At 54.6% G+C, this 18,618-nt stretch overlaps 1 protein-coding gene across 10 annotated transcripts in view; it reads left to right on the top strand.

The window, feature by feature from the left end:
• The window catches only part of HDAC4 (histone deacetylase 4), a 299,426-nt gene that overhangs the window by 200,909 nt on the left and 79,899 nt on the right, over window positions 1–18,618 (top strand). For 7 of the 10 annotated variants that reach the window (XM_069583551.1, XM_069583520.1, XM_069583527.1 and 4 more), the window contains 2 exons: window positions 5,456–5,576; window positions 13,943–14,064. In XM_069583551.1, the coding sequence (XP_069439652.1) occupies window positions 5,456–5,576; window positions 13,943–14,064 (243 nt within the window). The remainder of the gene's footprint in view (window positions 1–5,455; window positions 5,577–13,942; window positions 14,065–18,618) is intronic. The other 3 variants (XM_069583534.1, XM_069583543.1, XM_069583579.1) reach the window with 1 other exon arrangement.

The following is an 18,618-nucleotide window of genomic DNA, read 5'->3' on the forward strand; positions in this document are numbered from 1 at the left end:
GCGCCTCTGCCCGCGTCTGGACCCTGCTGCCCAGCCTGGCACTGTGTTTATCATGGGTGTGCCCTCTCTGCTGGCACCGGACATCTGTTCTTGTTGCTCCTCAGAGCTCAGGAGCCCATGGTGCGAGCCTGGGTTGTGGCTAAGCGGGGAGGCCAGCCCTCCCCAGCGCGGCCCGCGCCGTGCACTCTGCAGGGGCAAGTGCATCCGTGTTCACAGGGCTTCCTGGGCAAGTCGGGCCAGCTGACACCCACGGAGTGGGGTCCTGTGCCCCGAGGACCCTGCTTCTCGTCTGCTTGGTTTACTCCTTCAGGCCCTTTGGACGGACCTGAGGGTCAGCTCCTTGGACAGGCCCTCTGGTCGTCCTGCTGCCTGTCCTCCCAGTGGACTTTGCCCCAGCCCGGCGCCGCAGCCAGGCACCAAGCCCCTCCCTGGGCCCCCGTTTCTCCTGGCCCCGCCCCTGGTGGGGGTGTCCTGCAGGACCTTGTGTCCTGCTGTGGTCCACCATTTGCATTCTGTCGAGTGTCCACCTGGGGCTGAGAGGCCATCCGGAATGCCAGGGGGCTGCGTGTTGGGCACCTGATACGCAGATTTCAGCATTTCTGTGCATGGGATTTTTCAGACCAGACAGACACAGACAGGCTGAAAGTGTTCCGAATGGTCCGAGCCCGGCCCTGGCTGCATTTGGAGGGAGCCCAGGGAGCCTTGCTCGAAAGCGGAGGTGTGATCTTACACCTCCGGTCACTTCCCACCGCCTGGTCGCATCACCATTCCCTTGGCCTTTCGTGCTGGTCTCGCTGGGTCTGTAACGTGGTCTGGGCTGCTCTGCCAGGCAGCTGGCTCACCCGCTTGCCCTTCACACATGGAGCCTGGGTGAGCCTCGCTGCTCCAGCGATGGTGGGTTGTCTCCTGGGACACCAAGAAGGCCTGAGGCAAAAGCCCCGCAACCCCAGTGGACTGTTCGCCGTGCACTCAGTGTCTGGCACTTTCCTTGTGCCTTCCTGGTGGGTCTCGTTCAGGTCCTGCTGCAGCGTGGATCGTTCTGTGCGCAGGGGGTTCGTTCTGCCTGACCCTCATCCACGGCACCCTGAAATCTGTCGTGAAATGGCCTCAGTGGAGTGCTGCCTTTAACGTGAACCTATTTATGAAAACTCAACACAAGAAAAACAAGGATACGATGAAACTGATTGTTTTCCCGAACCAGTGCAAAGATCAATTTCAAACCTTCCAGGAAATCGGGAAAAAAAAAAAATCACAATGAGAAAACTAGAATAGACTCCATAAAAACAAGCTCTGGAACATTTGAGTTAGGAAAAATCAAGTCTTTTCTTTCCAGTGTTGGGAAAGCGCAGCTCTTTGGTCTCACGCTTTTCCTTTGGTCTTGCATACACTCCGGTCCCGCAGAGGACTTCACTCCTGACACTGCTGGTCACCAGTCACGTGGAGGATTTCCCCACAAGAGGCAATTCCTGCAGCACTGGGTGGCACGGTCCTGCAATTTAGCTCAGTTCTGATACTATCTCCCCAGAGGAAGCATCAGATCTCACAGGCTAAGGGCTGAGTCGAACAAAATGAGGGACTCCCCTGCTGGTCCAGTGGATAGGAATCTGCCCTGCCAGTGCAGGGGACACAGGTCTGGAAAGAGTGCACGTGCCCCAGAGCCGCTGAGCCCGTGGGCCACGACCACCGAGCCTGCGCTCGGCCGCAAGTGAAGCCGCCGCAGTGTGAAGCCCCGCAGCACGACTGGAGAGCAGCCCCCGCTTGCCGCAGCTAGACGCAGCCCACAGGCAGCGCCCAGGACCCAGCGCGGCCAACGAGAGAAAACGAAGCCGAGTGCTTCAAAAAGATGAGCTGCCCAGGAACAGGTACAGAGGTGCTGTGGAAAAGCTCCAGTACAGAAGCCCCTGGTATGTGGAGTTGGGCCTCCCCTCCTGGTGTGGATGTGCTCACCAACCTGGACACCCTCCGAACCCCTACAGTTGGGGTTTTCGGAGGCTTCCTCACGTGAGCGTGATGAGTTACCAACTCCACCTCCATCGAGCCCCTCTCCTCTCTGGAGGATTCAGGTGGAGCTGAGAATTGCGAGCTTCTCCTGAGGCTTGTCTTGCTGGTGGCCCTCCCCCCACCAGAAGGCCCCCCAGAGTCACCCCATTAAAGCTCAGGGCACTCCTCATGCTCCCGTCACTCAGAAGTGACAGGGTCTCGGGAGCTCTGTGCCAGGCACTGAGGGCAGACAAGCATTTGCTGCCACCTCACAGCATCAGAATATAAGCCACACTTTAAAGAAAAACGAGAGACCGAGGCCAACCTCGTGTGAACCGCAGAGTGTGGAGCTGGGAGCCAGGGGTCTGATGAGACTGGACATCAGAACGACTTCGCTGGGACTGCCCATCCTGAGTCCCCCCCGGACCACGTGGTGATGTTAACACCTACTTACAGCATTAATCACTGCAAAATCACTATAGATGGTGCCTGCAGCCATGAAATTAAAAGACGCTTCCTCCTTGGGAGGAAAGCTATGAGCAACCTAGACAGCATACTAAAAAGGAGAGACATTACTTTGCCAACAAAGGTCCATCTAGTTAAAGCTATGGTTTTTCCAGTGGTCATGTATGGATGTGAGAGTTGGACCATAAAGAAGGCTGACTGCTGAAGAATTGCTGCTTTTGAACTGTGGTGTTGGGGAAGACTCTTGAGAGTCCCTTGGACTGCAAGGAGATTCAACCAGTCAATCCTAAAGGAAACAAATCCTGAATATTCATTGGAAGGACTGATGCTGAAGCTGAAGCTCTGATGCTTTGGCCACCTGAAGTGAAGAACTGACTCCTTGGTAAAGACCCTGATGCTGAGAAAGATTGAAGGCAGGAGGAGAAGGGGACGACAGAGGATGAGATGGTTGGATGGCATCACTGACTCAATGGACATGAGTTTGAGTAAACTCCAGGAGTTGGTGACACACAGGGAGGCCTTGCGTGCTGCAGTCCATGGGGTCGCACAGAGTCGGACACTGAACTGAGCAACTGAACTGAACTGAACAGCATTAGTGATGAGGTTTAAACATGCCTTAATGTGTGATGGCTGACAATAAGTGTATTACTGCAAAAAAAAAAAAAAAGGCACGCTAAAGGATACAAATGTTAACTGTACACACAGACCCACAGCACCACTACCGCACACACCGCGGGAAGCCTCTGAGAATACTGAGCCGAGAGCATCACTGAAGAGCATCATCACAGCACCACTACCGCACACACCGCGGGAAGACTCTGAGAAAACTGAGCCGAGAGCATCACTGAAGAGCATCACTAGAGAGAAACACCAGTGCATCCTGGTGGCCATCAAGGGCTTGGCAGTGAGACTCGGTCTTCTCATTTGCAGCAAGTGGCACTCCTGAGTACTGTTATAAAGGGTCAGGGTACTCTCAAATACTGTTTTAGAGATGCTGGGTCAGGCAGTACTCATAAGTGCTAGTAGACAAGATTGAGTGGTACTTCAGAATCCTGACAGACAAGGATCAGGTGGTACTCTTCAGCACTCTTAGAGACATGGGGTCGAGTGGTACACGTGAGTACCAATCAACAAGGCCAAGTGGTATTCCTGAGTACTGATAGATGAGGATCAGTTGGTACTGCCTAGTATTGATGGATACTGAAGGTCAGGTGGCACTCCTGAGTACTGAACGAGACTCAGAGTTAGATGAGACCCCCAGGTACTGGTAGAAGAGGGTCAAATGGTACTCCCTGAGTACTGTACAGATGGAAGGTCAGGTGGTACTCCCAAGTACTGATCGAGACAAGGGTCACGTGTACTCTGAGTACTGATGGATACTCAAGGTCAGGGGGTACTCCTCAGTACTGATATAGATAGAAGCAAGGATTAGGTGGTACCCTGGAGTACTGATGGAGACACACGGTCAGGTGGTACTCCCAAGTACTGATCGAGACAAGGGTCACGTGGTACTCTGAGTACTGATGGATATGCAAGGTCAGGGGGTACTCCCAACTCCTGAAAGAGGCACAGGTGAGGTAGTACTCCTGAGTGCTGATAGAGAGTAAGAGTCAGGTGGTACTCTTGAGTACTATTATAGACAGAAACACAGGTTAGTTGGCACTCTCAAGTACTGATAGGGAAACGTTGGCTCCCGGTCTGTGGCCAGTGGGTGGCGTGTGGTGGTCATTGTATAGAGACATTTTGGAAAACAGCTTAGATTCTTCAAGGGTTATAATGTTGTTTTGTTGTTCACAGCTGCTTTGCTCATCCCTTCTGTGGGGATAATCCTACATGTGGGGGATGATAAATGTTAGTTGCTCAGTCACGTCCGACTCTTTGTGGCCTGTGGACTGTAGCCTGACAGCCTCTGTCCATGGGATTCTCCATAAAGAAGACTGGAGTGGGTTGCCCCTTCCTTCTCCAGGGGATCTTCCTGACCCAGGGACTGAACCCGCGTCTATCCTAGCCCTGCAGGCAGTCTTTACCGTCTGAGCCACTGGGGAAGGCGGTGGGTGGGTGATATTCACTCATAAATGTTGGCCAACATCGTTTCTAACGAAAACAACAAAAGGGAACGTCTGAAGCCGTCTCCCAATCCGGAACGGGCTTTCTGAAGTGGGCTTGGCTCACCTCGTGAGGCCTTTTCCCACCATTGCGAATGCTGTTTGGATACTGGGACAGCAGGGATGACACTGTGTCTCTGATGGACAGATCCCATGTGCCCTGGTGTCTCACTGCAGCTCTGAGGAGCACAGATCAGATGCCAGCGGCCCCTGAGACAGGGCGGTGGCTTTGGCCTTTATTAGTGTCTTTTCTCCGATTTACTGGTTTTCTTTAACAGGGCTGTGAACAACCGCCACCACCACCAGAAAAGCACAAAACACAAGATTTCAGCTTTGGTCCCACTTGGTGAAACACACCTTACCTCAGGAGGTAGCTGTAGGCTAGAAAGAGCAGGACTGTCCCTCTGGCACACCTGGCCAGGCCCCCGGCTGCCCTGCCCGCCGCCCTTGCCTTGCCCGTTCCCCGCGAGGCGGGCCACATCGCTGTCACTCTCGTCCCTGTCTAGACACGGTTCTTCAGTTGGCACAAAACCTCTTCTGAGGCTCGGCCTCGCTTTGCTGCCATGAGAAAGAAACCGCACAGCTGCACTCCTAACTCAGGCCCTCCTCTTATGGAAGACCATTAGAACTTCCTTCCGCAGGGGATTTGTGTTAGGTAGCGCTCGGTCTTTGTGCTGATTCCGTCTGCACTTTAAATGAAATGCAGTTGTATGAAATGTTCCTGGGAAGAAGCTCTCTCCCTTCAACCCCGATCCCCCTCTTTCCCATGAGATGCTCTCTGGTGTCAGTGGCATCCTGAGTGGGAACCACCCCTGCCAGTCACTGCCCTGCCTTTTCCGGCATGCAGCGCAGGGGGCCCTGGGCTGGAGCCTGCAGTCACTCGCCCCCGCTCTCTCCCGCGCCAGGCGCCGTGGCCAGCACGGAAGTGAAGATGAAGCTGCAGGAGTTTGTCCTCAATAAAAAGAAGGCCCTGGCTCATCGGAACCTGAACCACTGCATGTCCAGCGACCCTCGCTACTGGTACGGGTACGTGGAGGGCCCCGGGCACACGGGGTCCGTGGGAGACCAGAGGGGCGCTCAGTTCTCCCCCCGGGAGGGTGTGGAATTAGATGCTCCCTGAGCCAGCAGCAGACGTGGTCAGACCCGAGTGGTCCAGTGGTCAGGGCACATGGCTGTTGTCCAGATGCAGAGAGGGCTGCTCTTTAAACAAACATTAAAGGGAAACTCGTGGGGCGGTGTCTGACCATATTCTTGGCTTCTCATGCAATTTTTGGCCACAAAAGGCACCTGTTAAACCGGAACTCTGGTCTAAATCGTCCATATGCACCTACTGAATTTCTGCCCAACATGTTATTGATTACTGGTCAAGTCAAAAGCACCTGTGGTCTTTTTATTGTTTTTATACTAAGAACCCTCCCAGAGCCTGCGTAACTGACAGAGACCACAAACCGCCTGTTAGTGCTCAGAGGCCGATGAGCCTGGCAAAGAGGACTTGAACTTGGTGGCGGGATTGCTTGTGTTGGGTGTTTCCTCTGGGCCCACGTGTGGCTCTGAGGGGCTGGCCACCGACCCAGGCCAAGCTGGAAGTGCAGTGACGAAGTTCTGTGGCTTCAGACCATAGTCCAGGGTGCCCCACGGGTTTTTTCTGCTTTGATATCGTTTGCTTCTCCTTTCAAGGGTGATTCTGTCCTGGAAGAAGCCTCATCGGCAGCTTTTTTAAATAAAATGGGATTATCATTCATTCATGGAGGGAAAGCATAGCTCTTCCTGGAGCCCCGAGATGGACAGCAGTCTTGCTAACATGCTGCCAGATCACATAGAAATGAACGTGTTTGTTTCAGTAGATTTGGCCTAAAGGACGTTTGGTTCTGAAGCCATCTCCGCTCTGAGTGTCGGCAGCCCCCACAACACACAACCGCTCCGGCTGCACCCGCACCCGCCGGCTGCGGGCTCAGCAGCGCCACCACCCGCCCACAGCCGCGACGGCAGCGGCTGCCTCGAAGAGCCGCCCATGGCGGCCACGTGCCCCAAGCGCTGGACACTGGGGCCCGGGGGCAGTCCTGGGGCCGTGCTCCTGGGGGCCCCACTACGTGGCGGCACTGATCCGTCATCTCCCCGCTAGTGACCACCCCCTGGGTTTTGTGCTGGGAAGGCTCTGTTGTCCTCCTTTGTAGGGGGGGCTACCAGGCAAATGCCCTGCACTGTGGTAGGTTGGGCAGGGCAGGAGGAGAAGCTGGGTGGGGTTGGGGGGGTCCAGGACCCCGGGGAGTAGCCTGTCGGGTAAAGGTGGGCAGCGCTCCTGGACCCTCCCTTGGGAGGGGTGATGTGATCTGCAGGCCAGGAAGCTTTTCAGCAGAGGCCCTGTTCTGAGAGCAGCAGGGGTCTTCAGGAGCAGCGCTAAGAAGGCGGTGGGCCCAGAGGAGGTTGTGGTGGGAGGAGGGCCACGGTTGGCCATGCCGGAGTCAATGGATGGTGGCCACAGGGATGCAAAGGGAAGACTGGGGTGTCAGGACCCCCATGAGTGGAGAGGTGGGGCGTCCAGTCTCCAGGAATAGATGCCATGATGATGTGCTTGCATGTAAAGAGGAGGACAGAGTCCATGGGCTGGGAGCTTGCATCACCTCAGTGCTGGGGGCTGCTGGGGAGGGGGGTCAGCAAGGAGCACCTGGGAACTGGAAGGGGGAGGCGGGGGCACGCAGGCTGGGCCTGGGGGCAGGGTCCCAAAGGGTTGGATATGGCTCCCTGGCCGGCAGGGTGGCCCAGATGCGGAGGAGGCTTGCTTGCCCCGGTCCAGTGCTTGGTGGGGAGATCCGTCTTTCCCGCTGCAGTGGGGGAAGGGCTCACCTCGGTGGCGTCAGAGGGAGTGGGCCTGCCTGCCTTGGACGTGGTGGGCTTCTTGATTTGTCACACAAGCCAAACCAAATCGTGGGTCATGTTCACTTGCTGCATGACGGCAAGATGGGGAAACCCATCTCTATAGAGAAAAACCTCACCAGGACTCCAGCTTCACTCCACCCGTGTGGTCAGCTCAGGTGTCATGGACCTGAACATAAAAGCTGCATTGTTAAGACTTCCAGAAGAAAACGTAGAAGAAAGTTTTCATGACGTTGGTGAAGAGGTAAGCAAGGAGATCTTTGAACACCAAAATCATCAACTATAAACCAAAAATGTAAACTTAATCAAAACTTAATACTTTCATCCTTCGAAAGGCACCCTTAAGAAAATAAAAAGGCAAGGCACAGACAGAAACAAAATATTCACAATGAATGTGAGCAGCCGAGCCCTTGATCCAAAATACATAAGGAAGTGCTGCAACTCAAAGAGCTTCCCTGGCGGCTCAGATGGTAGAGAATCTGCCTGCAATGCAGGAGACCCAGGTTCGATCCCTGGGTTGGGAAGATCCCCTGAAGGGAATGGCAACCCATTCCAATACTCTTGCCTGGAAAATTCCAAGGACAGAGGAGCCTGGCAGGCTACAGTCCTTGGGGGCACAAAGAGTCAGACACGACTGAGCAAGTAACACTTCACTTCACAACTCCATAACAAAAAGACAAGCACCCTACTGAAAAAATACAGGCAAAAGACACGAGCCAATACCTCACAATGAGTTTGAGCAAGCTCCAGGAGTTGGTGATGGACAGGGAAGCCTGGCGTGCTGCAATCCATGGTGTCGCAAAGAGTTGGACACGACTGAGTGACTGAACTGATTACCTCACAAAATAAGATGCAAATGGTCAGTAATTTCACGAAGATCATTAGTCACCCTGGAAATGCAGTGCACAGCGGGACGCCCCCTCACACACAGGAACGGCTGAAATTGAACAGACCCAGTGCCAGCTTTCCAGGTGGCTCAACCGTAAAAGAATCCACCTGCCAGGAGATGCAAGAGATAAAGGTTCTCTCCCTGGGTCAGGAAGATTCCCATGGAGGAGGAAATGGCAGCCACTCCAGCATTCTTGCCTATATGCCCACTCCATGACCCATGGCCCATTCTCCTAGGTGTGTCCCTAAGAGCAGGTGAGGTCTTCCATCCGGGCAGTGACTTGTGTTCCGATGGTCACAGCAATTCTGCTCATTGGCTCCAGAGCATGGGGTCATGGCTGAGTGTCCGCCAGCAGGTGACGGCAACACGGGCACCTGCTTTTGCATCTGCTCAGCAAGGCCGGGAGCGGCCTGCCCATACCTAGAGGCATCAGGCTTTGGAGAAGACGCAGAGTCTGTGCCTTCAGATGCCATTTGCATGTGGTCCTAGAGTCGGCACAGCCAGTCTGTAGGGACAGGAAGCCAAGTGGCAGTGGCCTGGGAGGGGGCCGAGGGCCTTCCCGTGGAGGTGGCTGTTTTCTGTGCTGCACTGGCATGGTTCTACGGTGTACCTGGGTCATAACCCCCAGTTTTAGGCGCACCGGAGGAGACCGTGCTGCCTGCCACGTGGGCTCCGGGGCATCGAAATGGACTGTTCAGATGGAGACAAGCTGTGAACGTCAGACACGCCGGATGTGGGACATGAGAACCATCTCCTTAGTACTTTTTAGCTGCACTGATAGGATTTGGGGTGTATTGGACTAAGAACACTGAACGTGATTTCACTGCTTTCTTTTTGTTCCTGCTCACGGGGCCAAGAGAGAATTTTAAGTTGCGCACGCAGCCTGTATTACTTCTGTTGGACGGTGCTGGTGTGAGCGATTACAAATGTTAGTCACCTGCATAAACCTGAGGTCATGGGAAAGGCCAGCTGTTGGTAGAATTTAGTTAAATGGCTAAATTTACTAAATTACTTGGTAAATGGCTGAGTTTGTGTTCGGCTTTATTCCGTATCATGGTCAGAGCAATGTTTAGAAAGAAAAAGCAGGCGTGTTTGTCTTCCATCTTCTTCACTGAGGACCGATGGTCTTTAAGACACGGTGCCCCTTCTGTCAGCCAGGATCACAGCAGAGCTACTCCAGGCGCTTCCTCCCAGCTGGGAAGGCAGGTCAAACACCTGGACAGTGATTCTGGTTGGAGCTGAGTTAGAAGAGCAGCGCCTCACGTTCTGCCCCCGGGGTACAAGGGGTGTGTGTGCTATGTGTATGAGGTGTATCTGTGTGTATAGTGTGTGTGTGTGTGGTGTGTCTATTTGTGTGTGTGTGTCTGTGTGTGGTATGTGTATGAGGTGTATTTGTGTGTGTAGTGTGTGTGTCTATGTCTGTGGTATGTGTGTTTGTGTGGTCTGTGTGGTGTGTGTGGTATGTGTATGAGGTGTATCTGTGTGTATAGTGTGTGTGTCTGTGTGGTGTGTGTGTGTGGTCTGTGTGTTTGTGTCTATGTGTGTGTGTGGTATATGTGTGTGGTCTCTGTGTGGTCTGTGTGGTGTGTCTATGTAGAGTGTGTGTGTCTGTGTGTGTCTGTGTGGTATGTGTGTTTGTGTGTGTGTGGTCTGTGTGGTGTGTGTGTATGTGTGTGTGTGTCTGTGTGGTGTGTCTATTTGTGTGTCTGTCTGTGTGTGGTATGTGTATGCGGGGTATCTGTGTGTGTAGTGTGTGTGTCTATGTCTGTGGTCTGTGTGTTTGTGTGGTCTGTGTGTGTGTGTGGTATGTGTATGCGGGGTATCTGTGTGTGTAGTGTGTGTGTCTATGTCTGTGGTCTGTGTGTTTGTGTGGTGTGTGTGGTGTGTGTGGTATGTGTATGAGGGGTATCTGTGTGTGTAGTGTGTGTGTCTATGGTCTGTGTGTTTGTGTGGTCTGTGTGTGTGTGTGGTATGTGTATGAGGTATCTGTGTGTATAGTGTGTGTGTCTGTGTGGTGTGTGTGTGGTATGTGTGTTTGTGTCTATGTGTGTGTGTGGTATATGTGTGTGGTCTCTGTGTGTGTGGTCTGTGTGGTGTGTCTATGTAGTGTTTGTGTCTGTCTGTGTGTGTCTGTGTGTGGTATGTGCGTTTGTGTGTGTGTGGTGTGTGGGTATAGTGTGTGTGTGTGTCTGTGTGTGTGGTATGTGTAGGAGGTGTATCTGTGTATAGTGTGTGTGTGGTGTGTGTCTGTGTGTCTGTGTGTTTGTGTCTGTGTGTGTGTGGTGTGTGTGTGTGGTATGTGTAGGAGGTGTATCTGTGTATAGTGTGTGTGTGTGTCTGTGTGTATGTGTGTGGTCTTTTTTTGTGTGTCTCTGTGTGTGTGGAATATGTATGAGGTGTATCTGTGTGTATAGTGTGTGGTGTGGTGTGTATGTCTGTGTGTGTAGTGTGTGTGTCTGTGTGGTGTGTGTGTCTGTGGGTGTGTGTGGTATATGTAGGAAGTGTATCTGTGTGTATAGTGTGTGTGTGTCTGTGTGTGTGTGTATCTGTGTGTGTGTGGTATGTGTAGGAGGTATATCTGTGTGTATAGTGTGTGTGGTGTGTGTGTCTGTGTGTGTGGTATATGTGGGAGGTGTATCTGTGTATAATGTGTGTGTGTGGTGTGTGTGTCTGTGTGGTGTGTGTGTCTGTGTGGTGTGTGTATGTGTCTGTGTGTGTTTATCTGTGTGTATAGTGTGTGTGTGGTGTATATGCCTGTGTGGTGTGTGTGTGTGTCTGTGTGTGTGTGGTATGTGTAGGAGGTGTATCTGTGTATAGTGTGTGTAATGTGTATGTCTGTATGTGTGTCTGTGTGGTGTGTGTGTGGTGTGTGTGTATCTGTGTGTGTGTGGTATGTGTAGGAGGTGTATCTGTGTGTATAGTGTGTGTGATGTGTATGTGTGTCTGTGTGGTGTGTGTGTGTGTCTGTGTGTGTGTGGTATGTGTAGGAGGTGTATCTGTGTGTATAGTGTGTGTGGTGTGTATGTCTGTATGTGTGTCTGTGTGGTGTGTGTGTGGTGTGTGTGTGTATCTGTGTATAGTGTGTGTGTGGTGTATATGTCTGTGTGGTGTGTGTGTGTGTCTGTGTGTGTGTGGTATGTGTAGGAGGTGTATCTGTGTATAGTGTGTGTAATGTGTATGTCTGTATGTGTGTCTGTGCGGTGTGTGTGTGGTGTGTGTGTGTGTATCTGTGTGTGTGTGGTATGTGTAGGAGGTGTATCTGTGTATATAGTGTGTGTGGTGTGTATGTCTGTGTATGTGTGTCTGCGTGGTGTGTGTGTGTATCTGTGTGTGTGTGGTATGTGTAGGAGGTGTATCTGTGTGTATGGTGTGTGTGATGTGTATGTGTGTGTGGTGTGTGTGTGTGTCTGTGTGTGTGTGGTATGTGTAGGAGGTGTATCTGTGTGTATAGTGTGTGTAATGTGTATGTCTGTATGTGTGTCTGTGCGGTGTGTGTGTGGTGTGTGTGTGTGTATCTGTGTGTGTGTGGTATGTGTAGGAGGTGTATCTGTGTATATAGTGTGTGTGGTGTGTATGTCTGTGTATGTGTGTCTGCGTGGTGTGTGTGTGATGTGTGTGTGTGTATCTGTGTGTGTGTGGTATGTGTAGGAGGTGTATCTGTGTGTATAGTGTATGTGGTGTGTATGTCTGTGTGTGTCTGTGTGAGTGTGAGTGTGTGCCTGTGCGGTGGTTGCGTGTGAGGGTGGGTGTGCGTTCACATGCCCCTGCAAACAAGGACAGGCCTTGCCCTCGCTCACACCCCCGGCCGTCGCCCGCTGCGGCGCGTGTGAGCCCTGGGCTCTGTGACGAGGGCCGGGTCCCACAGGAGGGCCGGTGGCCACTGCTCCCTGGGAGGCCTGGGCCTCTAGCGATGAGCTGGTTCTCCCCCGTTTTGCGTGGTGTTTGGAGGCCTGGGGAAGCCTGGCTGCTGAGAAGTCTGGTTCCATCCTCGCGGCCACCAGCAGGGGTCCTGCTCCGCTGGGTTAGCCCGGCCGCTGCCCCGGCCCGAGTGCCCTCTCAGACGGCGCGGAGCAGCGGCTCGGGGGCCAGCCCCGCCTGTGCTCCTCCACGTCAGGGCTGGACGGGAGGGAGGGTTTCAATACTGACGGCATCTCAAGAGATCAAGACAGCGGAGAGTCTGCTAGGCCTTATACTGAATATACTTCTGGCTTAATTGCAAAGTCTACCATCGGAGTCTAATGACAGTAGTTATTATTATTACCTATGAGGCTTCATCAATCGTAATTATCCATGTTTTGAGATTACATAACACACACACAGGCCTTTCCATGTTTCTCATGAAAGAGAAAGTGAACTCTCTCCCAGCTTACACCTCGGCAGTGATGGCACGGTTTGGGGCCGCCGAGGCTACGCTCCCTGGAGGCTGTGGCCTGGAGAAGTCGGGTAGAGAGACGCCCTCAGACCTTCTGTGGGGTCGTGCCAGACTGGACCCCCGAGTGAGGCCTGGCAGTCCGACGCAGTGAGGGCGCAGACAGCATGAGCGTGGCTGGTCCAGCCCTGAGCCCGCGGCCCTGGCCCCTGACGTGCTTCCTGGGGGCGGTGGGGCTGCAGGCGGGCAGCAGGTCTGTCCCAGGGATCTGAGCACCCGCTGTGGCCTGCCTGCAGGCATTCATGGATCCGGCTCTGTGATCACCGTGTTCTTTACACCCATTTGCACTCTCAAATATTTAAACATCCACCTGTAAGCGTTTAAGTGCTCACATTCTCAATTCAAACACCACCAGGTGCGTGGGGACGTGGAGTGCTGTGTATGCAAATAAATAGTCTAACAAATTCCAAATAAGTAAGTTGGCTAATTTGTTTCAAGTCATTAAGCAGATTACACCGTGTACAGACTCTTGGAATTCATTACACCTTCAGTGTTGCCAGCGAGACGCAGCACGTTTGTGGACGGTCATCACCAGCACGGCCAACACCCCCTCCTGAGGCCTGAGCCCACCTCGAGCCGCCTCTGGCAGTGCCCTCCTGTCATTCCGTTTGGGGCTGTGTCTGCCAACTCACAGAGGAAGCAAATTTCCTGGGATCAGCTCCTGGGCCCAGGGTGCTGCCGATCCCTGCCTCCCCAGGGGAGGGGAGATGGCCGGGGTGACCGTCCCCAGGAGGGGGACAGTCCCCATGTGGCCTCTGCCCTCCAGGACCCAGAGGCCGCCAGCACTGTCCCTACAGGCCTCGGCCAGGTCTCAGCCGCCACCAACAACAGCTGCGTTCCTTGCACCTGGAGCCCGCTGTCTCCCTCCTGCATCCTAGGGACAGGCCCCTCAGTGGCCAGGGGCAACACCCCCCTCAGCCTGAGGCCTGCCAGGCCAGGAGACCCCAAGAGTGAGGGGGCCAGGCAGAGCCCAGGGATTGGACCACGCCTGGAGCCCCACAGGCTCACAGGTGGCCTTGTATCATCATTTCAGTTCTGCCCCAGGAGGAAGCCAGGCTGCCCAGCAGGCTGGCCACCGAGCCAGGCCCACACATCAAAGGGAGAACCGCCCACGCGGGCGCCCAGGGGTGCTCTCCCTGCACGGCTGGGGCCCCAGGTCCCTGAGGGTCACTCAGCCCCTGTCCCCCCCTTTCTCTCCAGGAAGACGCAGCACAGCTCGCTGGACCAGAGCTCCCCGCCCCAGAGCGGGGCGTCGGCCTCCTACAACCACCCGGTCCTGGGCATGTACGACGCCAAAGACGACTTCCCCCTCAGAAAGACAGGTGGGTGCGGGGCCACTGTAGGGGTAGGGGATTGGGGGGCCCACCAGGGGGTCCTCAGGGCGGCGGCGGCCGCTCTGTCACAAGCCAGAAGAAGGATGTTTAGACGCAGGCGAGGTGCCCAGGACGCCTGGACCCTGTCCAGCGGTGACTGTAAGCGGGCAGTGGCTTCTAAGAAGGATCGAAGCAGCCCTGGGTCTTGCACTGGGGCGCTCAAGTGGGCAGGAGCCAGCGAAGCGAGCCTCTCCCCAGAGCTGTGCCCTCAGGAAGCCTGGCCGCCCTCCTGGTTGTGGAGGGCGGGGCTCTGCTCTCGGAGGTGGCAGGTGTAGCCTGGCCCTCGAGGGAAATGCCGGACTTCATGGAGTGGGGGTGTGCGGCAGCTGCTTTTTCACGAACATGAATTTGTCTTCATTCAAAGGATTTTGGTCAGTTCTGGACAGAGCAGCTTTGGAACAGCTTCTCTGCCGAGTGGTGGGGTACAGGGAGCAGGGCTGGGGGCCCCTGCCTCCCCATCCTAAGGACACAGGCGGGCCCCCTGTAGGCAGTGCACCCCAGAGAGGATGTGGGGTCACCAGCCCCAAACAGGAGCCGGACATAAAGGGGGCGCTTCCGCTCAGCGCCAGGGGACTTGCCCCGCATCCTGGGTGCAAGACGGAGGGGCCCCATCCCAGAGCTGGACCCCAGTGGGCAGCGGGGCCACCAGAGCCTTGCCCAGTCAGAGAGACGTCTGCACACGTGGCTGGGGTCTGCGTAGGCTGGCAGCACTATTGGTGACTGTGTGAGCGTGGCTTCTGCCCTCCAGTTTGAGCGCATGGTTGTCCCCCGTCGTGTGCTCAGAAGGGCCGTGGCTCTCAACTAGAGAGCCTGCAGGCTCCACAGAAAGAAGTCTGTTCGGATCCGGGCCAGCCGCCCCCAGGCCTGTCCTCCACGCCCCATCCTGGAGCTGACGCTGCGATCAGCCACGCCGCCGCCAAACAGGGCCCTGTGCAAGGAGAGACCCCGGGCACCTGCCCCAGGAGGCCTGGGCCTGGTGGAAGTGGAACCCGGGGAGGTGGGGAGCTGGCTCTGAGCAAGTGGCTGGCGGTTCTGCAGCTCAGTGGATGTCTCCCTTCTCCTTTGCAGCCCTGGGCTCCGAAGCTTCCTTAGGCTCTCCTGACCTCAGTTTCTCATCTGCAAAGTGGCACGCTGAGCACACAGCGCTTGTGCCCACCCTGGGGCAGGGGAGGACATGAAGGACAGAGCTGGCCACCGAGTAGAGCCACCTTCCATGTGGCCCTGAGCTGCGTGATAATCGGCAGCGCCGCCCCCAGCCCCGCATCCCCAGGGCAGAAGAGAGGCCCCAGCCCGCGCTGCGTGGGCTGTGGAGGAGCTCAGTAGAGATGCGCTTGCATGGCCTGTCTTCTAAAACGGCAGCCCTGGCACATTAGTGATGGCAATAAGGCCAAGGCTCTGGGGGAGAGTTTAAACCCCTTAGGGGACAGAGTGCAGCACAGCGTCCTGCGTCTTTCTTGAAGCACCTATTTTCAAGCACTTGTCGTTGCTAATTCTAAATAATTTATATCTATCTATGCATTTAGCTCCCGGGCGGCTCAGGCAGTAAAGAGTCCGCCTGTACTGCAGGGGACCTGGGTTTCATCTCTGGGTCAGGAAGATCCCCTGGAGGAGGACATGGCAACCCACTCCAGTACTCTTGCCTGGAGAATCCCATGGATGGAGCAGCTTGGCGGACTGCAGTCCATGGGGCCGTGAAGAGTCGGACACAACTGAGCAGCCAACACACTCACTCAGCTAATCCCACAGTGATCCGCCTTCCCTCCATCTTTACGGGCAGTTTGGGGCGAGTGAGCCTCAGGACACTGTCAGGGACGGCTCCTCCCAGGGGGTCCTCTCTGGGCCCTGGGGACAGTCTGTGTCTGCGGGAGCTGTGTGTCTGTGACAGACTCAGGGCTGTGGCCCCCGGGGCGGACACTCATGCTCAGGCCTTGCTAGGTCACAGGGCAGAAAGCTGGGGACCCTGGGGTTCCTGGCACTTAGTCAGGAGGACATGTGCTCACTCCGAGGCAGGGCCCTGAGCCTGAGCAGCGGCCGGCTCCTTGCGCATCTCCAAAGTGGTTACGGGGCACGCTGGTCGGGCGCTCCCCAGGTGCCCAGCCCTGAGCTGTGTGGCAGGCAGGGGACAGGCCACCACTGTCCATGTGCTCCAGTCCTGCAGGAGGAGGGGAGCTGCAGAGTCCAGGCCCAGGGTGGACCTGTGGGGCCCCGGGGGAGGGGGCCTGGCCCGTGGAGGGCAGGGCTGGCTTTTTACCCCAAATGAACAGAGGGGACTGAGGCCCCCCATCAGGTTTGCACAGAAGCCCTGGCCCGTTGGCTGCCTCTGGGCCTCAGGGTCCCCCTCCGCAGCCCCCGACCCGGTGGGGCCCCCGCCGCCAGGGAGGGCCTGCCGGGGCTGAGACAGTGGGCGGTGTCCGGTGGAAAGCCGGGCCATCTGATCAGAGACCCCGTGACATGTCGGTGAGTGTATGCAGCTCGCCCTGCAGTCATCCCCTTCCTACTCATCCTAGCCATGAGTAGCGTGGCTCGAGGTTACCAGGGATGCACGTGGCACGCCTCTCTGCAGTTTGGGAAGGGCGGGTCACCTCGCGGTCCGTCTGGTTCTGATGTGGTTTGTGGACTGGGGGCAGCCCGCTGGCCTGGGCAGCTGTGGGCACGGCCCGCGCTGCACACCGCTATGCCTGGGTGTGCTTCATGTGGGTCTGGGAGAGGCTGGGGGGGTCGGGGGCAGAGGCCCTGCGGCCCTGGCGCGGGACAAGGCACTATCTTAGCTTTCTGGGCAGGGTGAAGGGGCTCGACCCCGCAGTGCCCAGCCGTGCCGGCCCAAGGTCCCAGCCCTTGGGGGGCTTTTGGTGCTACGTCTTCCCTCAACTTTGTGCTTGAGGCAAAGTGGGTGTGGATATGTTCAGAGGGTCTTCATAGAGGCTTTGTTGTGCTTTAAGAAACTTCCAGAGATGACACGTGTGGTTAAGTATTCATACTAGGCAGTGTCTATGTGGAAAAGGACCTCGCTGTCCATCAAACCTGGACTCCTCTTCGCATGAGAAGTGCCCAGTGAGACCTGGACTTCTCTTGTCCAGATGCGCCCTGTTCATACCTGAGCTTGGCAGCCACCTGAAATACGCTATCGAAACGATAGGTGTAAACACCTGTCTTAAACACTATATAGAGTGCTGCTTTTTTTTTTTTTAATTAAAAAATCACGAAAGGAATGCATTAGTTCAGTGCAGTCGCTCAGTTGTGTCCGACTCTTTGCAACCCCATGAATTGCAGCACACCAGGCCTCCCCGTCCATCACCAAATCCCGGAGCTTACTCAAACTCAAGTCCACTGAGTCGGTGATGCCATCCAACCATCTCATCCTCTGTCGTCCCCTTCTCCTTCTGCATTCAATCTTTCCCAGCATCAGGGTCTTTTTCCAAGGAGTCAGTTCTTTCCATCAGGTGGCCAAAGTATTGGAGCTTCAGCGTCAGCATCAATCCTTCCAGTGACTATTCAGGGTTGATTTCCTTTTGGATGGATTGGTTGGATCTCCTTGCAGTCCAAGGGACTCTCAAGAATCTTCTCCAACACCACAGTTCAAAAGCATCAATTCTTTGGCACTCAGCTTTCTTTATAGTTCAATTCTCATATCCATACATGACCACTGGAAAAACCATAGCTTTGACTACATGGACCTTTGGTGGCAAAGTAATGTCTCTGCTTTTTAATATGCTGTCTAGGTTGGTCATAACTTTTTTCCCAAGGAGCAAGTGTCTTTTAATTTCATGGCTGCAATCACCATCTGCAGTGATTTTGGAGCCCAAGAAAATAAAGTCTCTCACTGTTTCCATTGTTTCCTCATCTATTTGCCATGAAGTGATGGGACCAGATGCCATGATCTTAGTTTTCTGAATGTTGCGCTTTAAGCCAACTTTTTCACTCTCCGCTTTCATCAAGAGGCTCTTTAGTTCTTCACTTTCTGCCATAAGGGTGGTGTCATCTGCATATCTGAGGTTATTGATATTTCTCCTGGCAGTGTTGCTTCCAGCTTGTACTTCATCCAGCCCAGCATTTCTCATGATGTACTCTGCATATAAGTAAAATAAGCAGGGTGACAATATACAGCCTTGATGTACTCCTTTTCCCAATTTGGAACCAGTCTGTTGTTCTATGTCCAGTTCTAACTGTTGCTTCCTGACCTGCATACAGGTTTCTCAGGAGGCAGGTCAGGTAGTCTGGTATTCCCATCTCTTTCAGAATTTTCCACAGTTTCTTGTGATCCACACAGTCAAAGGCTTTGGCATAGTCAATAAAGCAGAAATAGATGTTTTTCTGGAACTCTCGCCTTTTCAATGCTCCAGTGGATGCCGGCAATTTGATGTCTGGTTCCTCTGCCTTTTCTAAATCCAACTTGAACATCTGGAAGTTCACGGTTCACATATCGCTGAAGCCTGGCTTGGAGAATTTTGAGGATTACTTCACTAGCATGTGAGATGAGTGCAATTTTGCGGTAGTTTAAGCATT

This window comes from Ovis canadensis, chromosome 1 (assembly GCF_042477335.2).
Source record: "Ovis canadensis isolate MfBH-ARS-UI-01 breed Bighorn chromosome 1, ARS-UI_OviCan_v2, whole genome shotgun sequence".
NCBI classification, from domain to species: Eukaryota; Metazoa; Chordata; class Mammalia; order Artiodactyla; family Bovidae; genus Ovis; species Ovis canadensis.